Source organism: Aedes aegypti, chromosome 2, assembly GCF_002204515.2.
Source record: "Aedes aegypti strain LVP_AGWG chromosome 2, AaegL5.0 Primary Assembly, whole genome shotgun sequence".
NCBI classification, from domain to species: domain Eukaryota; kingdom Metazoa; phylum Arthropoda; class Insecta; order Diptera; family Culicidae; genus Aedes; species Aedes aegypti.
Genome location: NC_035108.1, coordinates 436,093,136 through 436,115,649, shown reverse-complemented (window position 1 = coordinate 436,115,649; position 22,514 = coordinate 436,093,136). Strand labels below are relative to the sequence as shown.

Below are 22,514 nucleotides of genomic sequence, written 5' to 3'. Positions count from 1 at the left end.
GGAATTCATAAGATAAGAGTAAAATTATCCCAGAATATGCTGTCATCATCACAAAAGTAAGCCACTTCAACTCATCTCACATACTCTATTTTGATAGAATCAGTCGTTCTTAAAACCCTACATTTTTCGAACTGCAAAATCTGTCTATGGCCTAAACTCCAGCTGCATCACGAAGGTCCGAATCTGCATCGGACCCAGCACAATCTCGAACCCTTCGTTGCTGACGTTCTTCAAGTTCTCCACTGCCGGTTGATCGTCTTTCTTCACCACTCTCTCGGTACCGTTGAACGGATTGACAATTTCTGCCCGTGTGATTTGCTTCAAATAGTTGGGATCCGCCTTGAATTGGAAGCGTTTGTTGTCCTCTTTCCACTGGTTGCCAGCAAGGGTAGTTTCACGGATTTCTTCGATGCTGAACGAGCGGAAGATGTCCTGCAGGTTGAACCTAACCGGCTTGGAGTACATTGGGTCCTCGTCTTTTTCCAGTAGATGCTCGAAGCGCACCAGAAGGCTGTTGTCCTTCCACGGTTCGAACGTCATCAGGTTGACGTTGAGTGGAAGGGAGAGCGAAAGGGCCGAGTACTGAAAAAGAAAGTTCATTTATCATTGTTTTACGTGTTAAAAGGTGAACAATTAACTTACGATATTGTTGAAACGCTTCTGCCATTCCTCATAACTGAACTTAGAAACGTCACTCAAGAAAACCCAGTTGGGCAGTAGAACGTGGTTCTGCAGGAAGCGTTCCTTCGCTTGCAAAGTGGGGCTGCTTGTCTTCTTCGGTCCAAACACTACGTAGTGCTTACCACGAGCTACAAGTCCCCGGCCGAATGCGCGTTCGTCTAATGCTTCCTCCACTCCGAACGCATCATCATGTAGCAGCCTCCTGTGAACCATCAACTCCAACGCTCCATCCTCCAGGCTTGATCCACCCTGAGCACGATCGTTCAACACAGCCAATCGTATGTTTTCGTCTTCCAAAGCGATTTTTGCCGTTACCGGATAGTAGTTTCCAGCAATTGTTTCTTCTAAGTGCAAATCCCAGGTGTCACGATGGTTTCTCTTCCGTTTGATCATCTCGCGACCATTGGAATCCGTCCAGAACACTCCATTCGATTGAGCAGCCGTGTAGAATCTGGACACGATCTCCTTACCGACTCGATCCTCAATGGGAATGGGTCCCACCATCCATTCGAATTCGACGTGGTTCTCATCGGCGTAGACTCGAACCACCTGACTAACCCACTCGTTGAACACCTGGTGAACCTCTTGAACGACATTGCCACGGAATACCTTGAGCTGGACACTATCGGTTATCGCGCTATCGGTTCCATTGGGGCGGAAGATGTACGCTCCGGATGAACGATTTCTGAAGGCTACATTGTTTCCCATGGCAGCTTCGTAGTAGACGAATGTCTGCCGCAGTCGATGCGCAACTCCGTTCAACGTTATGGTACTTAGGAAACCGTTGGTATCGAAACTGACATTCAAGTACTTGTTTCCAATAGTGACTTCTTCCGAGTGCCACTGTTTGTGGGGTTGATCCGACTGAAGTTGCGCCGTAGGATTAGAAGGATTCTGTATGAAGTCATCAACGGTTTCGATGATACGCGAAACGTAGTAGGACTTGTACCCGAGCGGAGGTAGCTCGTTGGCAAGGAAGACCAACTCGTAGCTTGCGTTGCTAAAGCGATAGTTTAGGTCCAGAACGGATTCAGCAATTGGAACCATCTGCGAAGGTGTTTCAACGCCACGATAATCCTTAACGATGTATTTTTTGCCGGAAACCGGTAATCTAACGTACTGATAGCCAGAATGGGCGAGTGGATTGTACAAAGTGACCATGAAGTTGTCCTTAGACTCCGTCATTTCACATTTGCTGATGTTCAACAGATGGCAGGTCTCGAACTCGAAAGTGAAATCCCGAGTGATTCCATGGGAGAACTTTTTGGCCAAACCCTTCTTCTGAGCAGGATCAGCAATTTGGTTCAGAACAACCTGAGTGTTCGCTCCACAAGCTTCGATCGCTCTGTGTAGCATTCGGGAGTAGTCATTGGCCACGTGTTGTTTTTCGGTGCCGGTAACGGCATCGTGATGTTGCATGACACCCATAGCTTCTCGCAGCACATTGAGATGTGGAGTGAAATGATTCTCTTTGTTGGGAGTTAACGCGGTTAGCTGTTTGCAGACTTGCAGGAAATGATTGCCAACTCGTTCGAAACGCTTGATCGTGGGACGTGAAGTGAAGTAACCGGTCCAAAAGGCATGCGGATCGGAAGCGTACGGGAAGAAGTCGTCGCTCTTGGTTGGCCAAGTTATGTCCGCGTCGTGCAAGGATTTCAGGTAGCAGGATGGCGTGGAGTAGAAGACGTTCACATTGGAACCGTTGGCCTGTTTGGCGTTGGTGTATCTACAACGAAACATTAGGTTAGTGTCGGAATTTCAAAGCTGAACGAGCTTTACTTTATAAGCTTATCTTGGTTCTTGAACCACATTTCAGCATACTGATAGTGAAAGTCTTCACCCATCGTAAGTGCAATGTTGTTAGTGCGGTAAGACGAACTCATGTTCTTAACAGTGATTATGAACTGGTCAACCTAAGTATGAGAAAGCTTTTAATTTCTATGTACAGTTGCTATTTGTGCAAATCGACCAATTTCTGGAGATGACCAAACTCATATCTTAGGTATGCAGTGTAAAGACGTGAATAGTGAAGTAATGATTTTACCTGATCAATTTGTCCAAGTTCTTGAAGTACACATTAGCGTCCATGTAAGTAAAGTCCCCACCCATTGTCAACACAACGTTGTTGGTCCTGTAGTGTTTGGCCTGAAGTTCTACATAGTACAAGAACTTTTGCACCTTTTGATTCCAGAAATTGATCATTAGTACTCAACGTACAAGAATTATTACAATTAACAACCTTACCTTACTTTCCACGTTATTCTCAGCGCTGTATGGATTGTCGATAAATGGTTCATCCGAGCAAAGTATATCGAAGCAGAATCCAGGAGGAGGTTGATAAACGTTGTACAAAACTCCCGTAAACATGTCAGAGTCCTCTAAGTTGGCACTCGATTTCCAAATCATTTCCGGATTCTTCATAGATAACCGTTCCCTCTTATCCTCATAATCCAACCTTCCAAAGAAATACCCATCAAAACCCATCTGTGCGAAAATCGAAGCCTGTTCCCGCGAATGCCCGAACGGATCTATCTGCCATCCAATCCGAGGTCGTCCACACTCCCCAAAGGTGTCGTTCAGCAACCTCAACCCCCATGTGAACTGATCGATGATGCTCTGATAGTGAGTCGTAGCCTCATCGTTCATGCTCCAAGCTCCTCCAATGAACTCCAATCGTCCCTCATTCACCAGATCTCGAACCTTGTCCTGCAATTCCGGCGTCTGCTCTTTCCACCACTTGAAGAAGAATGCTGATTCCACGTAGATAAATCTCCTCGAGGGATCCTTGAGCAGCGATTCTATCACTGAATCCAGGATGTACTGCACGCCCGCCTTCTGGACCAGGGTACGACCTAGAACAAATTGCCTTTGTACGTTATCAACATCAATTAATCTAAATACCGAACATACTTCCGTAGTAGTACTGATCAACGGTTTTCAGCCAGCCGACGTCGTCATGGGTGTGTGGTACCAGATGGACGTTCAGCATATCTTTCTTGATCTCCGGACATGACTGCAATGGAAATGAGCATACAAATGAGGAATTAATGTAGCATCGATCTAAGGCGAGTGTAAGTTCTAATAATAGGCAGCTGGCATTGAGTGCCCAACAAGCCAGACCATCAAGCGGATCCATTGTCTTCGAACGGGTCATGAATTAATTCGTTTCTTTTGCTTTAATCGATGATCGCGCGGCATACAACTCACTGGTGCTTGTTTTGAAAACACTCAGTAGGAATGCTGCGCTCTATACGAATTATGTTGATTGGAGCAGATGTTCATACTAGGCATAGGCGGTCTGTAAGGAGTGCCTAAGATGCATAAGTATAATGCTGGCATAAGCAATTTCGGAAATTGATAACCGACACTGCATGTAATGCGGGTTGACCGTGAATGCTTCAGCGAGGCCAATTTGATTAGAGTCGAATGATTATTGCTTTGTCGGGGAATGGAGAAAAAACGTTCCTCAGGTGGATAGTGTTGCTATGTGCTGCTTTAATCTTCTATGCCGTGTTTTACACTCACTGCTACATTTCGAGGCAAAATTCTAAAACTCTATGGTATTTACTGCAGCATAGATACAAATCGTATTACGAGTTATAAAAAGTAGATGCTAGAAATGCTCTTAAGAATTCACATATCGTGCATCAATATTATTGTATCCATGGATCATACCATTAACCTTAGCAAGAACCTTGGGTCTTTTTCGACCCATTTCAAAATTCAAATCAATGTAACTTTTGATTGATTTAACCTAGCAATTCGAATTTTTCTCACAATTATTTTTTGTGGGATTTTTTTTTTGCGGAAACAACAGTATTGAGTGTACCTTAGGGGAGCTTCCATAAAAAAAGTTACAAATTGTGACTTAGGGTCGTTTTCGGCGACCCGAAAGTTCTAACAGCTCGCAAAAATCAGATTGTTGACCGAATTTATTTCTGTTGAAAAGCACACATGTCTAGTTTCAGAAACCCTCCCGGAGATGCGGATTTAGTCATTGTGGCCACCGGGAACCTGCTACTTCTGAAAAAAGCCCCTTTAGAGACCCACATCCCCTGAAAAAATCAGTTCAGTATGGTCCATGCGGAACCGGTTCCTGGAGTCCCGAAAGGTGGCCAATCTGAACAATTCGATGAAATTACTCAGATTTATGCCCCAAAACCAAATGAATTGTGCCCAATTCTGGTTTTCTATGTTTGGATGTATTTTGCCAAAAGGATGAATGGATAGTTATTCTGATCCTTTTGGAGCACCAGAACGGCTACCGGGAAACCCGTAATATGGCACCACAAAGTTTCAGTACCAAAAGTAGGCATGCGACGGCTCATTCTCCATGATTTTGTGACTTTTCTAGTTCAATTATACAGTACTGGACAGAATAAAGTACGCATCGGCCGTTTTCCATACAAAATGATCAAGTTTGGAGTCTTATATCTCGGTTTCTAGTTGTCCGATTGACCTGAAATTTTCACCGCAGCTTGAAAGTAACCTCAAATTTGCTAGGCTAGAAATTCATAGTTTTTCATTAACGAACTTTTAAGCTATCGCAAATCTCAAATTTTGATAAAAATGACAAAATTTTAAAGTAAAAATAATTTTTAAATGAAAATATTTAGAGCAATATGTCCTTCTGCAAAAATGTACAATTTGATAAGACACACAAATTTGCAGAACATCATTTTTCGGTAAAACTGATTGTTTTCAAAATATTTTCAAATTTTTTGCAAATTGAGAGATTTTCAATAATTTAAAAGATTGTGTTTCAAATGCAGTGATATTTTAATTGAGTACAATCTATGTTATATCTAGGCTGTGGGGAAAATTTCAGATCAATCGGAACACTAAAAGCTTGATTCAGATCTCCAAACTTGACCATTTTGTATGGGAAAACGGTCAATGCGTACTTTATTCTGTCCAGTACTGTAGATGAATGACCACTCTTGCTCATTGTTACCACGAAATAGGGACGTTCCGATACTTTCGATGTATCGGAATATCGATATTTTGCTTTCGATATTCGATATTTTGGTATCGCTATTACCCATTCAATAAATCGGTGATATCGATATTTCCTTCCGATATATCGTACACATAAGGAAACAATTCTAGGAATTTCTCCATATAACATTTATTTTTAGTATTTCAAAAAGCAGTTACCGTTCAAATTGTACTGTCATGTCCCTTAACAGAAGATGCTTAACCCCTCTACCGGACGCTTCATTTTTTACCACGCTGGACAAATAAAGATCCTGAAAACTCCAAAAAACCTCATTGTAATTTTCAGATTTCTCCAAGAATATTTAACCGATTTGTATGATTTTTTTAGGGTAGCTCCTAAATACCTGGTATTGTATAGTACACGTTTTATTTTATTTTTTTGATAAATTGATCAAAATCAAAATGGCCGCCAAGGACATTTTATATGGAGAATGTCGGTCCCCCAAGGAACATCGGAATATCTTCAAAACAAGATCACCAATTATTAATATCGACACGGACTCTCAAATTAGAAGAGTTTTTAAAGATCTTGTGAAAAATTGAGCAAAAATATTAAGAAACAAAAAAGTTATCGTGATTTGAATACTTTTTTGGCGGTAAAAAATGAAGCTGCCGGTAGAGGGGTTAAGTCCAAAACGGTTGAAATACCAATAATCTTGAGTATTTGAAGATTTTTATTTGAATTTTTGGAAACTAAGCAATAGGTCACTACGCTATAAAGGAAATTTTGCTCCATTCAAATATATCATATGACACGGTGTCTTTTTCATGTAACTTTATAACAAAAAAAATCGGCATGTCTCAAGTTTGGACCAATTAAAGACAAGACCTTCCTCTTTCATTTGCTGCTAAAATAAAAATAATCCATCGGGGGGTCTAGTACAATTTTTTTTTAAATATTGTTGTTTGTAATATCATTTTAAATGCACCGTAAAATTATAAATTTTGGAGAGGTGAACTGTTTAAACGGATTTAGAAAAAATGTTGCAAAAATCTAGTGTCAAAATCATGTAGATTATATTTTAGACAGCCTAAAAATTAACAGGTCGAAGTCGAAATTTAAATTTTCGAGTTGCCTCTCTTTTGCTTTCATCCATTGTTGAAATTTGCATTGCTTTTAAAACTAAGTATGTCATACAACCTCTTTTCAATTTTTATTTGTAACTCAAGAGCAATATCCATCTTTCTGACATGGTTTAGGAACAAGCGATCGAAAGACAAAAGGTTGAAAGGACATTAAGTCGAAAGACAAAAAGAAGACAAGACAGAAGGTCGAAAATGCAAAAGGTCAAAAGGATTAAAGGTTGAAAGTGATTTGCATTATGGGAAAATAAATCATTTTTGAAAGAAAATTTTTGACCTTTTATCCCCTCTTTATCCCTCTTCGATCTTTTGCCCTTTCGACCTTATGTCATAGATTCAAGAAAATTGACAAGTTCACATTTGTGCCAATGATAGACGTAATATAACATTTCATAAGTCCAATATTCCAACCCAATTGCAAAAGCAATGCAATGTTGACACTACTGTCTATGTATTTGTTGTGTGAATTGACAGAACATTGCTTTTGTTAGCGATGGTAAAACAAACACAATTGCTGACAAATATTCTCAGATTAGCCAGAAAAGCCAGTCTAGGGCTTAAAATCTTGTAAATAAAGATAAGAATATTAACAATAATGCTGACGAATATACACTTCCTTTTTAAATGATAGTAGAAAAAGTGCAAATGAATTCATACAAACATCGAAAGGTTTCATTCATAGCAAATCTACCTGTAAAAAATTGATCGTGTGATCGTAAAATTTTGCTCAGAGATCTCAATAAGTGCTGTAATGTCCAGTTTTAGCATAGTTTTATTAGAGTTGTACGGAATTCTATACTAATTCATAAAAAAAAATACATTCAATCTGCTTGAAAATGTTACTCAGTAACATTACGATTTTACTAGCTTAACAACGAAATCATACGAAGCTTAAACAAAAATATCAGGTGAATCATAAAAGTCTCCGATTACTTTGTTTTCTATAGCTTTGTTGTGTTCTTAACTTATAAAAGCGCTCGCTCGAACGACTTTTGATGCTAACACTGCGGAACACGTTTTTGTCTCCAGCATCAAAATACCTCTATTTTCTTAATTAAGGGCTGCTGAATCCATTATATTTCAGCCAACTTGCATGCAAATTTGCCAGCTTGTAAGGCAATTTATTTGCTTAATTTGCCACAGAATTCAAACTTTATGTATATAACAATACTTATCATCGAAGTTTATAATATATATGATGCGGAAAAGTTATTTTTTGATGGTTTAGAAAAGTATTGTATTTTTTCATACAAGAGAAACGAAGAATTTTGTATGGAGACTGCAAGCATGTTGAAAAAGATCGGTTTAATCTAAATTTAATCGTAAAATTTCAACCAAAATATATCTAAAACGAAAGTTTAAGTCCTCTTTTGCATGCTTGGTGGATAAGATCACTTGAAAGTTTGATGAAATATATTTAAAATTTTAGGTAAACTTCACCAAAACCAATGTTTAATACAACTTTGGCGATCTGTAGCTAAAAATTGTGACGTGCTGGGAAATTGCTGAGAACGACATCAGATTCAGCAACCCCAAATCTACAAGAGACACATAATTTGATCCTTGAGATACGCAAATATGTCATTTTTGTTGCGCTGATTATAATCTTCCATCAAAAGACGTTCGAGTCAAAATCATGAAGCTTGGGCTGTAGCATGCCTAGTTTTGGTGCTAAAACTTAGTGGTCCCATATTACAGGTTTTCCGGTAGTCATTTCGGTACTCCTAAAGGACCAGAATTAGCATCAATTCATTCTTTTGGCAAAATACATTCAAACATAATAAATCGTTATGAGTTGGACACAATTCATTTGGTTTTTTGGCATCAATCCGAGTAATTTCATCGAATTGTCCAGATTCGCTACCTTCCGGGTCTCCAGGAACCGGTTCCGCATGGACCATACTGGACCGAATTTTTTAAGAGATGTGCACCGGCAATTGGTTCCTTATTACTGAGAAATGTTATGACAAAATATTTATCAACCGAATAGTACCGATGTGAATTACATACACAAAACTGCGATGGAAACTTGTTTTTCGGATGTTCCGGGTTTCCGGAACGGGGTATGAATAACTGAATGATTTGAGAATCTTTATTAACAGTCCACGTAAATACCTATTCAACAATATGACGACGCTTCAGACTAATTGTTTACGTTTAGTTACGAAACTACAGGTTGTCAAAGTAAGGGTCTCTAAAGGGCCTTTTTTCAGATGAAGCAGGTTCCCGGTGGCCACAGTGACGCAATTTCGGATCTGCGGATGGTTTTCCGTAAATCGACATGTGTATCTTTCATTTCAGCCCAAAAGAACTGAATTCGGTCAACAAACTGATATTTTCGAGCTGTTTGAATTTTCGGGTCGAAAACGACCCTAAGTCACAATTTGTAACTTTTATTTTATGGAAGCTCCCTAAGAGGCCATTCAAAACTTATGTTTCCGCAAAAATAAATGTTCCCACACAAATAGGGTAGGTGTACCAGTTATGGCCATAGTGGTTCCCTATTTCGCCATACGTGATATTTTGAATGTCTCAACATTTTGAAAAGTTTTTTTGTGTTTTAGCAGTAAGATATAGGATGTATCTTGATGTTAAAACATTCAAAAAGATTAAAAATGTAAAAGCTATCCGAATTTCACTTATGGCCAAATAGGGAACCACTATGTCCATAACTGGTACACTTTCCCTATACTTAATTGTCAGAAAACGTCAAATTGTTAGGTTATTTTAATCAAAAGTTACAACGATTTGAATTTTCAAATGGGTCGAAAACCACCCAAGGTCCTTACTTAGATTAATTTATTTTCCAAACTCCGTAAGAAAAAATTGAAAAAAAACATATTGTTCTAGACCCCCCGACCGATTATTTTCGTTTTGGTTGCAAATGAAAGGGGAAAATCATGGCTTTCTTGTGTCAAAATTTCAGACATGCCGAATTTTTTGTTTTGAAATTGCTCTACGAAACACACCGTATATGATATTCCGAGATATCGATATTTAAAATCAATATATCGGTGGTATCGATACTTTGATTCGATAATCGTATCGAATCAAATATCGATACTTCGCAATATCGGAACGACCCTACCACGAAATAACCCAGGAAAGGCCACCGGAGATACCCGTGGTGTGCGATATTTAGGTGTTTGTACCAAAACTAGGCATGAGACGGATCATTCTCCATGATTTTGAATACCTGTGACTCTTCTAATTCAATTATAGCAACGCAGCCAGCTTTCCCCAACAACAACGACGGTCCAAACTTCAGACTGAACTGAACTACCCGAGTCGTTCGTAAAGAGTCCTCCGAAATGTGTGTAAGGCTTGTCATGCTTGGCTTGATCCCCTCCCCCCCTCGGAGCGTGACGTAATTTGTGCATGACGCCCAAATCAAAATTGAAAAGTAGTTTTTTCGGTCTGAATATAGGTTTTTCGACATAAAATTGATTGTAAAAGTCAAATGAAAATATTTGAGTTAAATTACACTCAAAATTTACTTTACCCAAAAAACCCTCAGAAAAAGTTTTTCCTTGGCATTTTTTCTGTAAGTAAAAATTTAAGGCTATGACATGTAGTTTTTTTTTCGAAATGAATGTACTAGTAGTAGTCAAGTAGAAAAAGAAAATTTCAAAATCCTGAGTTTGTTTTTTTTTCTCTGTTCGGATGCGCCACTGTGACCAGTATGCAGATCTTTTGTGGCATTACCCGTATCCTTAGTGTATAGTGCATGTCGCATTACTCCATTTCCATTGATAGGTAATTGATTTCTGTATAGTTCTTGTTTTGATTTTTTGTGTTTTACTTATTCACTTATTTACAAGGCTCAAGCGCCAGCAGGCATAACGGAGCCGAATTCATTTGAAATCTTTTTTACATTTCGTTTTGATTCTTAATATCTAAGCTTCGGGGAACCGTAAAAAATTTGCACATAAGCTCCAGTTTACCCAACACATCTCTAATGTCTTCCTTTTCCGGTTTCCCTTGGGCTCTGTCAAAGTCGTATTCAGAGCTTACACACACCACGTGATTTATATCTTGATAGCCTACATCACAGCTACAGTGATTGCTATTGGTGAGCCCTATTCGATGGAGATGCCTTTGATACCTATGGGAGAATGGAATATAATCATCGGCCTAATTCTCCTGCATCCCATTTTCGTTGCCAACTGATCAAGGCTTGCTGATGAGCAATTGAGAAAAAATCGTTGAAAGCTATTTGTCTGTCACAAATATCGCCTTCCATAGCGCCCACCTTAGCAAGATAGTCCGCTTTCTCATTTCCCGGAACGGAGCAATGAAAAGGGACCCAAACTAAGGCGATGGTATATAACTGATTAGATAGAGCACTCAGTTTAGATCGTATTTCGCGAAGGAAATACGTGAAGTGCTTTACCGGCCTCATTGATCGAATAGCCTCTATGGAGCTGAGGCTATCTGAACAAATACACACCAAAAAAAAAGCTTAGATTTACACGTAACGTTATTTTAGCCTCAATCATGCAAAGCCATCTCTCATGTATTATTCAATGATAAAACCTATAAACACATCTATTATATCCAACATTGTTACCAAATTCCTTAATATTGAACGCATGCAATATTGGCGAATGTTGGATGTAAGATAATGAAATGTTTCAGTTTCACTCAAGATTGAAGCATTTTCGAATGCAATGAGACAGTTTACATTATTTATCGTTGAACATTAAGTTATAACTCGTTTAACATGATTATCATAGAAGTTTACGTGCCATGTAAATTTAAGATTTTTTTGCTAGGATCGACGGCTTGTCATACCATGTGCATTATTTATGATTGAATTTTCAGCGAGAAAATCATGTAAACCGAACCGTTTTGCAAGCAACATTATTTGAGAGAAGACGTTTCGCGTTCAATATTAAGGAATTTGGTAACAATGTTGGATATAATAGATGTGTTTATAGGTTTTATCATTGAATAATACATGAGATATGGCTTTGCATGATTGAAACTAAAATAAGATTTTTTTGGTGTGTACCGTATTCCAAAACCGACAGTATTGTCGTTAGATATAGCTTTATCAGATCTTCCGGGTGGGCTCCCCACCATGTTACGGTGAGTGTACGCATGAAGTTGATTCTCTGTTGGCACTTCTGATACAGATCCTAATGTGCTTTCCCCAGGTGCACTTGGAGTCGAACCAGACCTCTAGATACATATGCGATCAACCCTGAGTGAGTGCCTTACCCGTTAATTGCAGCTCTAGTTCTGCTGGATTGCGCTTCCTAGAAAAGACAAGTAACTCAGTTTTCTCCGAAGAGAATTCGATACCCAGCTTTACAGCCCAACGGCGTCATCTGCAAGCTGTGCTGATATAATTTTGTTTTGTACCTTTAGTCGGGAATCGTCTATGTCTCTAACGTAAAAGTTGTAAATCAGGGGGCTTAAGCATGAGCCCTGGGGGAGACCCATGTAACTTATTCGTGAAGTTGTTGAGTTTCCATGAGAAAAGTTCATGTGTTTCTCAGACAACGAATTGTACAAGAAGTTGTTCAAAACCGGAAAACGTGGAGTTTGTCTGAAAGTACATCAATAAAAATGGCATGAAAAGCCCCCTTAATATCCAAGAATACTGAGCCCATTTGTTCTTTTTGAGCATAGGCCAGTTGAATTTCTGTAGAAAGCAACGCTCGTTCCCTTACCTCTGCGAAAACCAAATTGCGTATCTGATAGAAGGCCCATTTGTCGAGTCGATGTTCTCGAAAAGCATTGCAATCGGACGGTACGAGTTGTGGTCCGACGCGGGTTTTCCAGGCTTTTGAATGGCAATAACCCTCACTTGTCGCCATTCATGCGGAACAATGTTACTATATTTTTTACTCGAAAATTTTCATTCAATTTTCACAATCAATTTTATTTAGTGATGGTGTTGCGACTGGGAGGACTATTGTAATTTTATGGCTTTCTCAGTCTTATAGTCTTTAAGACTGAGAAAGTTATAAAATTACAATCAATTTAATGTCGAAAAAACTATATACATCGCATTGAATTTTGAGATACAAGCAAAATGGTCAAAAATATAGTGTTTTTCGTAATATTTCAAGTAAAAGAAATTTTGAGTGTGATCAAAAATTTCAATTTCGAAAAAAAAATTGTATTATTGTTGATTTCTTGAAAGATAAATGCGTTTCCCAAAAAAAAAAACTAGGAAGTGCTTTTGGTTAATAACTTTGGATAGACGTATCTATTTTTTAGGTTTTTATAAAAATAAACGATTCCATCTCTGAAGAAGGTTTGAAAATCGCATCGAAAACGACAGAGATACGCATAGCCAAACTTGCACTTCTGACTTTCTGAGGGGGGTTGAGTGTACAATATGCTACAGAAATAAGAACACCAATGTACAGCAGCCTGAGACACGGTTAGGGTGATGTGCTAGTAGCCATCGTATTAAGCATTGATCAGTGAGAACTGCAATTTCCCCAGTATTGCAGTGAATGATGCTGATACAAACCGATGCCAAACAATTCTGTCTCAAAACGGCTTTAGCATTTTACAATAACATTTTGATAAATCTTGATCTCTTTTTGGAAATAATGCAAAGAAAATGCATCTTACCGTATTCTCAGTCCGTCGTATCGTTTTCAACTCCGTCGCAATCAGTTTCCAGATTCGTTTCACAACTTACGGCTTACTGTGTGTATAGAGTGGTTAAAACACAACATATCAACGCTATAATAAAATATTTTACTAGAATATATAGATCTACGGGCAACTCCCTCCATTCCTTCAGCATGATGGAATATACTAATTTCCTTTAAAATTAATTGTTCGTCATCAAAATTCAGCCCAAACATATGAACACAATTCCTTTTGACCGTACAATTATATCATTTGCTCACAGTACAGCGGAAACAACACAATCAAAGGAACCATATTTTTACGTCGAACGTCGCGCACACATTGATGCGCACAAGCTTTTTTTTCTCAGTACGACGGATTGAACTTTGTTTACATTCTCAATTATACGCGGCGGTTGAGAAAAGTTCGTAAAATTTGGTGATTGATTGAAGTTTTACGGCGTGTGATTGGAATGAAATCCTTCAGTGAAGAAGTACGAAGGATTTCCATAGTGAAAATAAGTGCCCGGCGAAGTGAATCACCCACGGGGCGGGAAGAAACTTGTGTTGGAAAGTGGTGTGGCTCAGTCGATCGCTAAGCATTTCTCTCAAATCGTGTTCGTCCATGCGATTTCGGTGAAAAAGTGCAAAGTGGATAATTGAACTGAAGTTATTTACCGAAATACAGTAGTTTTATTGCATTTTTGGTGTAGAAGTGTACAAACCATATCAGCTTTCACAAAATTTCACTTGGATAATGAATCTATGTTGCAGGTAAGTTTGAATATCCGCCGTAGTGGAACATTAAAAGTTTGATACGACGAATAGTAGCGCTTACGACGAAGTAGAACAAAACCCTATAAGAAAAATTTAGATTCTCACTCCAGTCCACTTTTTGGATTGCATTTAGGTACCATAACAACTGTACAAAATTGCAGCTTGATCGGTGAAACTATATTTTAGCGCTAGCCGTGCAAAGTTTGTATGGGATTTACTATGGGAATACTTACTTTTGCAAAGAAATATCGCCAGAGGTCGCCTCTATAAAAATTCTGAACACAGATCTCGATAGGTATTTTTACGATGAACAACATTGCCGAAGACCGCTAAGCAATCCGAAGGTTGTAAAAAAAGTTATTGAGCATAGACTTTTAGGAAATTTTGCCTGATTTTTTTTTTTTTTTTTTGTTTTTTTTTTTGTTTTTTTTTTTTTTTTTTTTTTTAATTTCTTTATTAGTATCATTCCAAACATTACATTCATTTCTTATATCTAGGTGTTCTGTGTTATTAGACAACACTATCATCCTAATTTGGTAAAACAAATTTAAGATTTTATTAACATTTTGTTAACAACATATAACGTTTCATTTGCCGTAGCAGTTCTGATTTTTTACAGGTGAGTTGATTTCACCTGCTTATAAGAGAAAAAAAACGCTTTAAATATACTTAACCTAACTTAACCTAAACATATAACGCATTAATCGTGGCAATAGAAGATTGTAACGATTTTTGCCTGAAATTATTTATTATTTTATTTGACATTTGTTCCAATGTTTCAACATTGGATATTCTATGTAACTCATTGGTACTATACCAGGGAGGAAGCCTCAGAATCATTTTCAAAATTTTATTTTGAATTCTCTGCAGAGCTTTCTTCCTGGTATTACAACAGCTAGTCCATATTGGTACAGCATACAACATGGCTGGCCTGAAAATTTGTTTGAATATCAAAAGCTTGTTCTTAAGACAAAGTTTTGATTTTCTATTAATAAGGGGATAAAGACATTTTACATATTTATTACATTTGGCTTGAATGCCCTCAATGTGATTTTTGAAAGTTAAATTCTTATCAAGCATGAGCCCTAGATACTTAACTTCATCTGACCAATTTATTGGAATCCCTCTCATCGTGACAACATGTCTACTTGAAGGTTTCAAATAAAGAGCTTTTGGTTTATGTGGGAATATTATTAGTTGAGTTTTGGAAGCATTAGGAGAAATCTTCCATTTTTGCAAGTATGAAGAAAAAATATCCAAACTTTTTTGCAATCGACTACAGATGACACGCAGGCTTCGACCTTTGGCGGAGAGGCCTGTGTCATCCGCAAACAAAGATTTTTGACATCCCTGAGGTAACTCAGGTAAGTCAGATGTGAAAATATTGTATAATATTGGTCCCAAAATGCTGCCTTGAGGAACACCAGCTCTTACAGGAAGTCTTTCAGATCTGGAGTTCTGATAAATAACCTGAAGTGTACGATTTGACAGATAACTTTGAATTATTCTAACAATGTATGTTGGAAAATTAAAGTTTTTTAATTTTACAATCAAACCTTTATGCCAAACACTGTCGAATGCTTTTTCTATGTCTAGAAGAGCAAGACCAGTAGAATAGCCTTCAGATTTGTTGGAACGGATCAAATTTGTTACACGTAAAAGTTGATGAGTGGTCGAATGTCCATGGCGGAATCCGAACTGTTCATTGGCAAAAATTGAATTTTCGTTGATGTGGGCCATCATTCTGTTCAAAATAACCTTTTCAAAAAGTTTACTGATGGAGGAAAGCAAACTGATTGGACGATAGCTAGAAGCTTCTGCAGGATTTTTGTCTGGTTTTAAAATTGGAACAACCTTAGCATTTTTCCATTTGTCAGGAAAATATGCTAATTGAAAACATTTGTTAAATATATCAACTAAAAATGATAAGCTACTTTCTGGAAGTTTCATGATGAGGATGTAGAAAATTCCATCATCGCCAGGAGCTTTCATATTTTTGAATTTTTTAATAATAGTTCTCACTTTTTCCAAATCAGTCTCCCAGGTATTTTCGAAAACGTTCTCTTGATTGAGAATATTTTCGAACTCCTGAGTAACTTGATTTTCAATTGGACTAGTAAGTCCTAAATTAAAATTGTGCGCACTTTCAAACTGCATAGCAAGTTTTTGAGCTTTTTCGCAATTAGTTAGTAATAATTTGTTTTCCTCTTTCAATGCCGGTATTGGCTTCTGAGGTTTTTTCAAGATTTTAGATAATTTCCAAAAGGGCTTAGAGCCAGGGTCCAATTGAGAAATTTTATTTTCAAAATTTTTGTTTCTTAATTGAGCAAAACGCTTTTTGATTTCTTTCTGCAAATCCTGCCATATAATTTTCATAGCAGGATCGCGAGTGCGTTGAAATTGCCTTCTCCTCACGTTTTTAAGACGGATCAAGAGTTTAAGATCATCGTCTATAATCACGGATTCAAATTTTACTTCACATTTTGGAATTGCAATGCTCCTGGCTTCAACAATAGAATTTGTTAAACTTTCAAGAGCATTGTCAATATCAAGTTTAGTTTCTAAAGAAATGTTAACATCAAGATTTGAGTCAACATACGTTTTATATATATTCCAGTCGGCTCGTAAATAATTGAATGTGGAGCTGATAGGATTTAGAATCGCTTCTTGGGATATTTGAAATGTAACAGGGACATGATCAGAATCAAAATCAGCATGAGTAACTAATTGGCTACAAAGATGACTAGAGTCGGTTAAGACCAAGTCAATCGTAGATGGATTTCTAGAAGAGGAAAAACATGTAGGGCTATCAGGGTATTGAATTGAGAAATATCCTGAAGAGCACTCATCAAATAAAATTCTGCCGTTGGAATTACTTTGAGAATTATTCCATGACCGATGTTTGGCATTAAAGTCACCAATGACAAAAATTTTTGACTTATTGCGAGTCAATTTTCGCAAGTCAGTTTGGAGCAGATTAACTTGCTGTCCAGAGCATTGAAAAGGCAAATAGGCAGCTATGAAAGTATATTTACCAAACTGTGTTTCAACAGAAACACCTAAAGTTTCAAAAACTTTAGTTTCAAATGATGAAAACAGTTGATGTTTTATACGCCTATGAATGATGATTGCAACTCCCCCACATGCCCCATCAAGTCGATCATTACGATAAACAAAAAAGTTAGGATCTCTTTTGAGTTTAGATCCAGGTTTTAAATACGTTTCGGTAATAACTGCTATATGCACGTTATTAACCGTAAGAAAATTAAACAGCTCGTCCTCTTTACCATTCAGAGAACGAGCATTCCAATTTAAAATATTTAAATTATTATTTGGATCCATTAGAAAAACGTAATCCAATAACAATTTGATTTGTAAATTTTACACCTACTTGGACTGCTTCAGTCATAGTGGTGGCTTTGAACATTGCATCAATCATTAGATTCAATTGTTCAGTTAGAAAATTAAAATCAGAGGCAGACATATCATCTGATGATTTCCCATTGGAATTTTCGGTAGACGAAGAAGCGGAATTACCTGTGGCGGTAGGGTTTTTTCCATTTGATTTGAAACAAGTAGAATGGGTACCCATGGATCGAACAGGGGAGGAGTTCAAATTTCCTGCTACGATATCGGCAAAGGATTTACCGTGGGTAGATACGTTCGAAATTGAAAGATTCGAACGACTACCCGACGGATTAAAATTTGTTTGTGAATGAGCATGATTATGATCTTCCTGATGGGTATGATTCATGATCAAGCGATCGTTAACTGAAAAATGAGCATTGTTCGATACTCTACCAGGCAAATTTCGGAAACGACCGTTATCGTAACGGATATTATCTTTCATCTGCCTGGCACGAGCCTCAATGACCCTTTTGCGTGAAGGACAATTCCAAAAATTGGACTTATGGTTAGCCCCGCAATTACAGCATATGAATTTGGTGGTATCTTCCTTCACTGGACAGACGTCTTTGGCGTGAGAAGAACCTCCGCAAATCATGCATTTAGCATCCATGCGACAATTTTTTGTACCATGACCCCACTTTTGGCACCGACGGCACTGAGTGGGGTTCTGGTAATTTCCTCCAGGTTTCTGGAAATGTTCCCATGTCACACGGACATCGAACATAAGTTTTGCTTTTTCTAAAGCTTTAATATTATTTAGTTCTTTTTTGTTAAAGTGAACTAAATAATATTCTTGAGAAAGCCCTTTCCGAACAATGCCAGATTGGGTTCTCTTTTTCATAATGATTACTTGGACTGGGGAAAATCCAAGTAAATCATTTATTCCATTTTTGATCTCTTCAGGTGACTTATAGTCACTTGAGAGACCTTTCAAGACAACTTTGAACAAACGTTCAGTTTTGTCGTCATAAGTAAAAAAATTGTGCTTCTTCTCTTCAAGATGTCTGAGAAGAAGTTCGCGATCTTTAAGAGTTTCCGGCAAAACGCGACAGTCTCCTTTCTTTGCGATTTGGAAGGAAACCTTGATTCCCCTAATGGAGTTCAAGATCTCCTGCCTAAATCCCGCAAATTCGGAACAACTGACCACGATAGGCGGCACTCTTTGCTTCCTCACTTGAATCAAAGAGCCTGGGCTAGAGGCTGCTTCGATTTGGTGTTCGGAAAATTTGTCTAGAGCATCGAACTGATTGCTCATTTCGATACAATTATTCATTTCACCCTTGGAAGAAAGTTCGCATTCCGGGGAAGCGTCCTTTCTTCCATTCTTGCCACGTGTAGTGACAGTTTTAAAACCCACTTTTTTGGAAGGAAGTAGTGAATTCAGAGATTCACCCTTTCTTTTGTTAGTTGTTGATACCATGTTTAGTTAATAAACGAAAGAAGACGTGACCTTCGAAAGGTTTTTTCCCAAGACGGTGTCCAAGAAGGATTACCACCGCTAGCTTTCGCCAACGGGTCCAACGAAAAATCGAAGGCACGGGTCCAAACAAGGATCGTAAAGGGATCAATAGTAGAAAAAATAGTACTGAAAAGTACTGTTTTAGTAGCACTGAAAAGTACCGTTTTTAATTTTAGCACTGAAAAGTACTGTTTATGTAGCACTGAAAAGTACTGATTTATTGCTTTAGGTAGTTTTTAAGAAAACTTCCAAGAGCAGAGAGAATTCGTGTACGCACAGCACGAAGGTACGATGCGCACTGATGCCTGATTTTGTTATTATTGTTATTCCTTTACGTGTTAATCAACGTCGCCTTGCCAATAGGTTATCATTGAAAAACTTTTTTCACAAGGGTCGGATTGTTTCGCGGTCTTCGGCAATTTTCTGTATCGTAAAAATACCTATCGAAATATGTACTTAGAATTTTTATAGTGGTCAATGGGCGACCTTTGGCGATTTTTCTTTGCAAAAGTAAGTTACCCCATAGTAAATCCCATACAAACTTTGAACGGCTGGCGCTAAAATATAGTGTCTCCAATCGAGTTGAAATTTTGCACAGTTGTTGTGTGAAGTCGAGTCTAGTACACGACACTGAAGACGGCCTTACAGTTGAGGTCGAAATACGTGTATCTAGATACTGACAGCTGTCAAAGGATACAAACTCTAGTGGAATTAAATGGTATAGTACTAAATTCGGTTTTTTCATCTATTCTAGGTATTCTACTAAACAGCTCGAAGATTTATTAAACTTGTTTTGACCAGTGACGAATTCCATATCAAATAAGTCAGTCACCGATTTCGACCAGATTTGCAGTAAATTTTGCACATGATTTTGGTACGATGCAATAAGTGTTTCACAAAGAAAAATGATTTTTTTTTTGCTCTAGAACAACTTTTGAAAATTGCCTATGATTTTTCGCATGCAACTAATTTGAAAAATTCAAACTCTTAAACTGTTGATTTTAGAGAAAAATGTTCTATGAAAAAGTAGTAGTGAACCGTTTGAACTACTAGAAAAAAAAATACTGAAAACACATTTTATTCATTTTCATAGAAAAATCAAAAATAACGATTAAACCCGTTGAATTCTATATTACACAAAAAACCCATTTTTAATATTCTTTAAATTTTCACCATAGAATTTTGATAGTTAACAGATGTGTGGGAGAAAGTTACATGATGGAGAAATTTTTAATAAAATTTTTTTTCCAAGAACAACTTTTGGTCGATTTTCAAAATTTTATATGTTTTGTCAAAATAAATACTTTCTGATGATACAATAAGAATTTTGAAATGATTCTAAACCATAATAATCATACGGTCAATTTCTCTAGAAGAAGCAATGTTTCGAATTATTTCGAGTTTAATGCAAAACATATTATTTCAATATTAAAATAGCAAATTTTTATTAGTTATTTGCGATTCTCCATCAATAATAATACGTTTTCGAGAGAATAATAATAATAAATAATAATAATTTTAACATTCTTATTGTATCATCAGAACGTATTTATTTTGACAAAAAATCAAAACTTTGATAATCGGCCAAAAGTTCTTAGAAAAAAAAATATTAAAAAATTCTCCACCTTGTAACTTTGTCCCACACATCTGTTTACTATCAAGATTCTATGGTAAAAAATTGAAAAATAATAAAAATTAAAGGTTTATTTTTATTTTTTTATGAAAACATTTTTCTCTAAATTCATTAGTTCAGGAGTTAGAATTTTTCAAACAAGTTGCATGCGAAAATTTGTAGTTGTTTGTGAAAAACCGGATTTCAACAATAATGGCATAAGCAGCCTAGGGGTCTTCCTTAGCTGAGTGGTTAACGTCCGCGGCTACAAGGCAAAGCCATGCTGAAGGTGTCTGGGTTCGATTCCCAGTCGGTCCAGGATCTTTTCGTAATGGCAATTTCCATGACCTCTCTGGGTATGAAGTATCATCGTACCTGCCACACGATATATGAATGCGAAAATGGCAACTTTGGCAAAAGAAAGTTCTCAGTTAATAACTGTGGAAGTGCTCATAAGAACACTAAGCTGAGAAGCAGGCTCTGTCCCAGTGAGGCCGAAATTCCAAGAAGAACAACTGTTTTTCTCTAAACCGATGAGTGTGCATGGAAGAAGGGAGTTTTTGATTTTGTAACGAACCGACCACAAAATCAAACCGCCAAAACCAAAAAATGTCAGCAAATTGAAAATGCTAATCACGCGTTATTTATTGAGAAATAAAATCGTGGGTTATTTTTTATCGATAAATGATATTTATAGAAAGGACCCTGCCTAATTTCAAAGAAAAATCACTAATCATAAGACTCTGTCTCAGTGAAAATAATAATGTTAAACTACGTGTCTCCAACAAAAATCGAATAATACAATGATGTAAGATAACAAAATTGACTGTCTAAAATCATTTTCACATTTTCAAACGTAAAGTGGAAATTTTGAACGCTAATAGCGCTACAACAATCATAAAATTCAAAGAAAAATATTTTTAAAACTGTTGCTGTTCTTTAACAGGAAATTATTCATTGAACAAATGTTTAAAGTATTTCATTTCTTAGTTTTTATTACGTCCGATTATCATTATTCAACCCATTATCCCTTGAGAATTCAAGTTTCCCGGATGGCATTTTTTTCAATGGCGCAGCACTGCAAATAATCATCAAAGTGCGTAGAACCCACGAACGCCTGATGTGGTTCCACAACCTAATCGACCGCAGTTCGCAAGATTTCCTGCGCAAACTCTCCCCTTTTTTCTTACCTCGTAGCCACATTTTCCCTCCGCGCGAAACGCCCCAGAATATTCCTGATAATTCCCTCGTTGATCCCTTCGGTAGAACCCGTTCCCATTGCGCCAGCGTTGCTGCCTTCGCGGACTCGCCAAACCACTATCTGCAAGGCAAACGAACGCCACGACCAGTGCGACGATCGCCAGCCTTCCCGAACTGATCACCATTGTGGATCGAACGTTCTTATGCTTCTTTCCCTTTTCCCTCAGAACATTACACTTAACGATCACTTAATCACAAAGCATCCACACACGGGCCCTCAATTGGTCACAAATTGATAATGATCTCGGACAATGAGCCGTATGATAATGAATGACACTGGTTCTACACACGAAGATCCTGATAGCGATCACTCTGAACCGGACGCGAAGAATTTCTATAGACCCACAAAGCCGAAGATGCAACCGTCGGAAGCGAATAGTCACCGGCGACTGATGCGAGCAAACTCATCCGGTGAGCTTTTTCCCTTTCGCGAAGATCGCTCACACAAACCACTCTCACTCTCTCCATTCAGCTACAAGTGCCGGGTTTCAATTCAGCTTACGAGAGATCAGCTGCTCGGTAAGCATAGGCCAGGAGAAGTGGATGAACTTGTCATTCATTTTTCTGTCAAATCTCATACAAAATCTACTTTTTCTCTGACAGAAATTCACTCTAGGTGAACCACTTCCCCTGGCCTATT

General features: G+C 37.7%; 1 protein-coding gene across 2 annotated transcripts; it reads right to left on the bottom strand.

Annotated features, from left to right (window-relative positions):
• Positions 1-68: 68 nt before the first annotated feature.
• On the bottom strand, positions 69-22,278 carry LOC5567014 (lysosomal alpha-mannosidase). Of its 2 annotated transcripts, none has more exons than XM_021847819.1 (6): positions 21,805-22,278; positions 3,592-3,694; positions 2,926-3,533; positions 2,461-2,594; positions 643-2,407; positions 69-582 (listed from the first exon to the last, which is right to left on the bottom strand). In XM_021847819.1, exons 1-6 carry the CDS (start codon positions 21,997-21,999, stop codon positions 145-147), a joined length of 3,243 nt encoding a protein of 1,080 aa, XP_021703511.1. In that variant the 5' UTR covers positions 22,000-22,278; the 3' UTR covers positions 69-144. The 2 variants fall into 2 exon arrangements, with proteins under 2 accessions (XP_021703511.1, XP_021703510.1); XM_021847818.1 differs by lacking the exon at positions 2,461-2,594 and adding an exon at positions 2,726-2,859 and having other exon boundaries at positions 21,805-22,277.
• Positions 22,279-22,514: the final 236 nt, after the last annotated feature.

Bases quoted from the DNA above. Each gene is read 5' to 3' on its own strand.
- LOC5567014 (XM_021847819.1), bottom strand. From the start codon at position 21,999: ATGGTGATCAGTTCGGGAAGGCTGGCGATCGTCGCACTGGTCGTGGCG. The intron at 3,534-3,591 runs GTATGTTCGGTA...AATTTGTTCTAG, and splicing joins TGATCAGTACTACTACGGAA to GTCGTACCCTGGTCCAGAAG. The intron at 2,408-2,460 runs GTAAAGCTCGTT...GTTTCGTTGTAG, and splicing joins AACCAAGATAAGCTTATAAA to ATACACCAACGCCAAACAGG.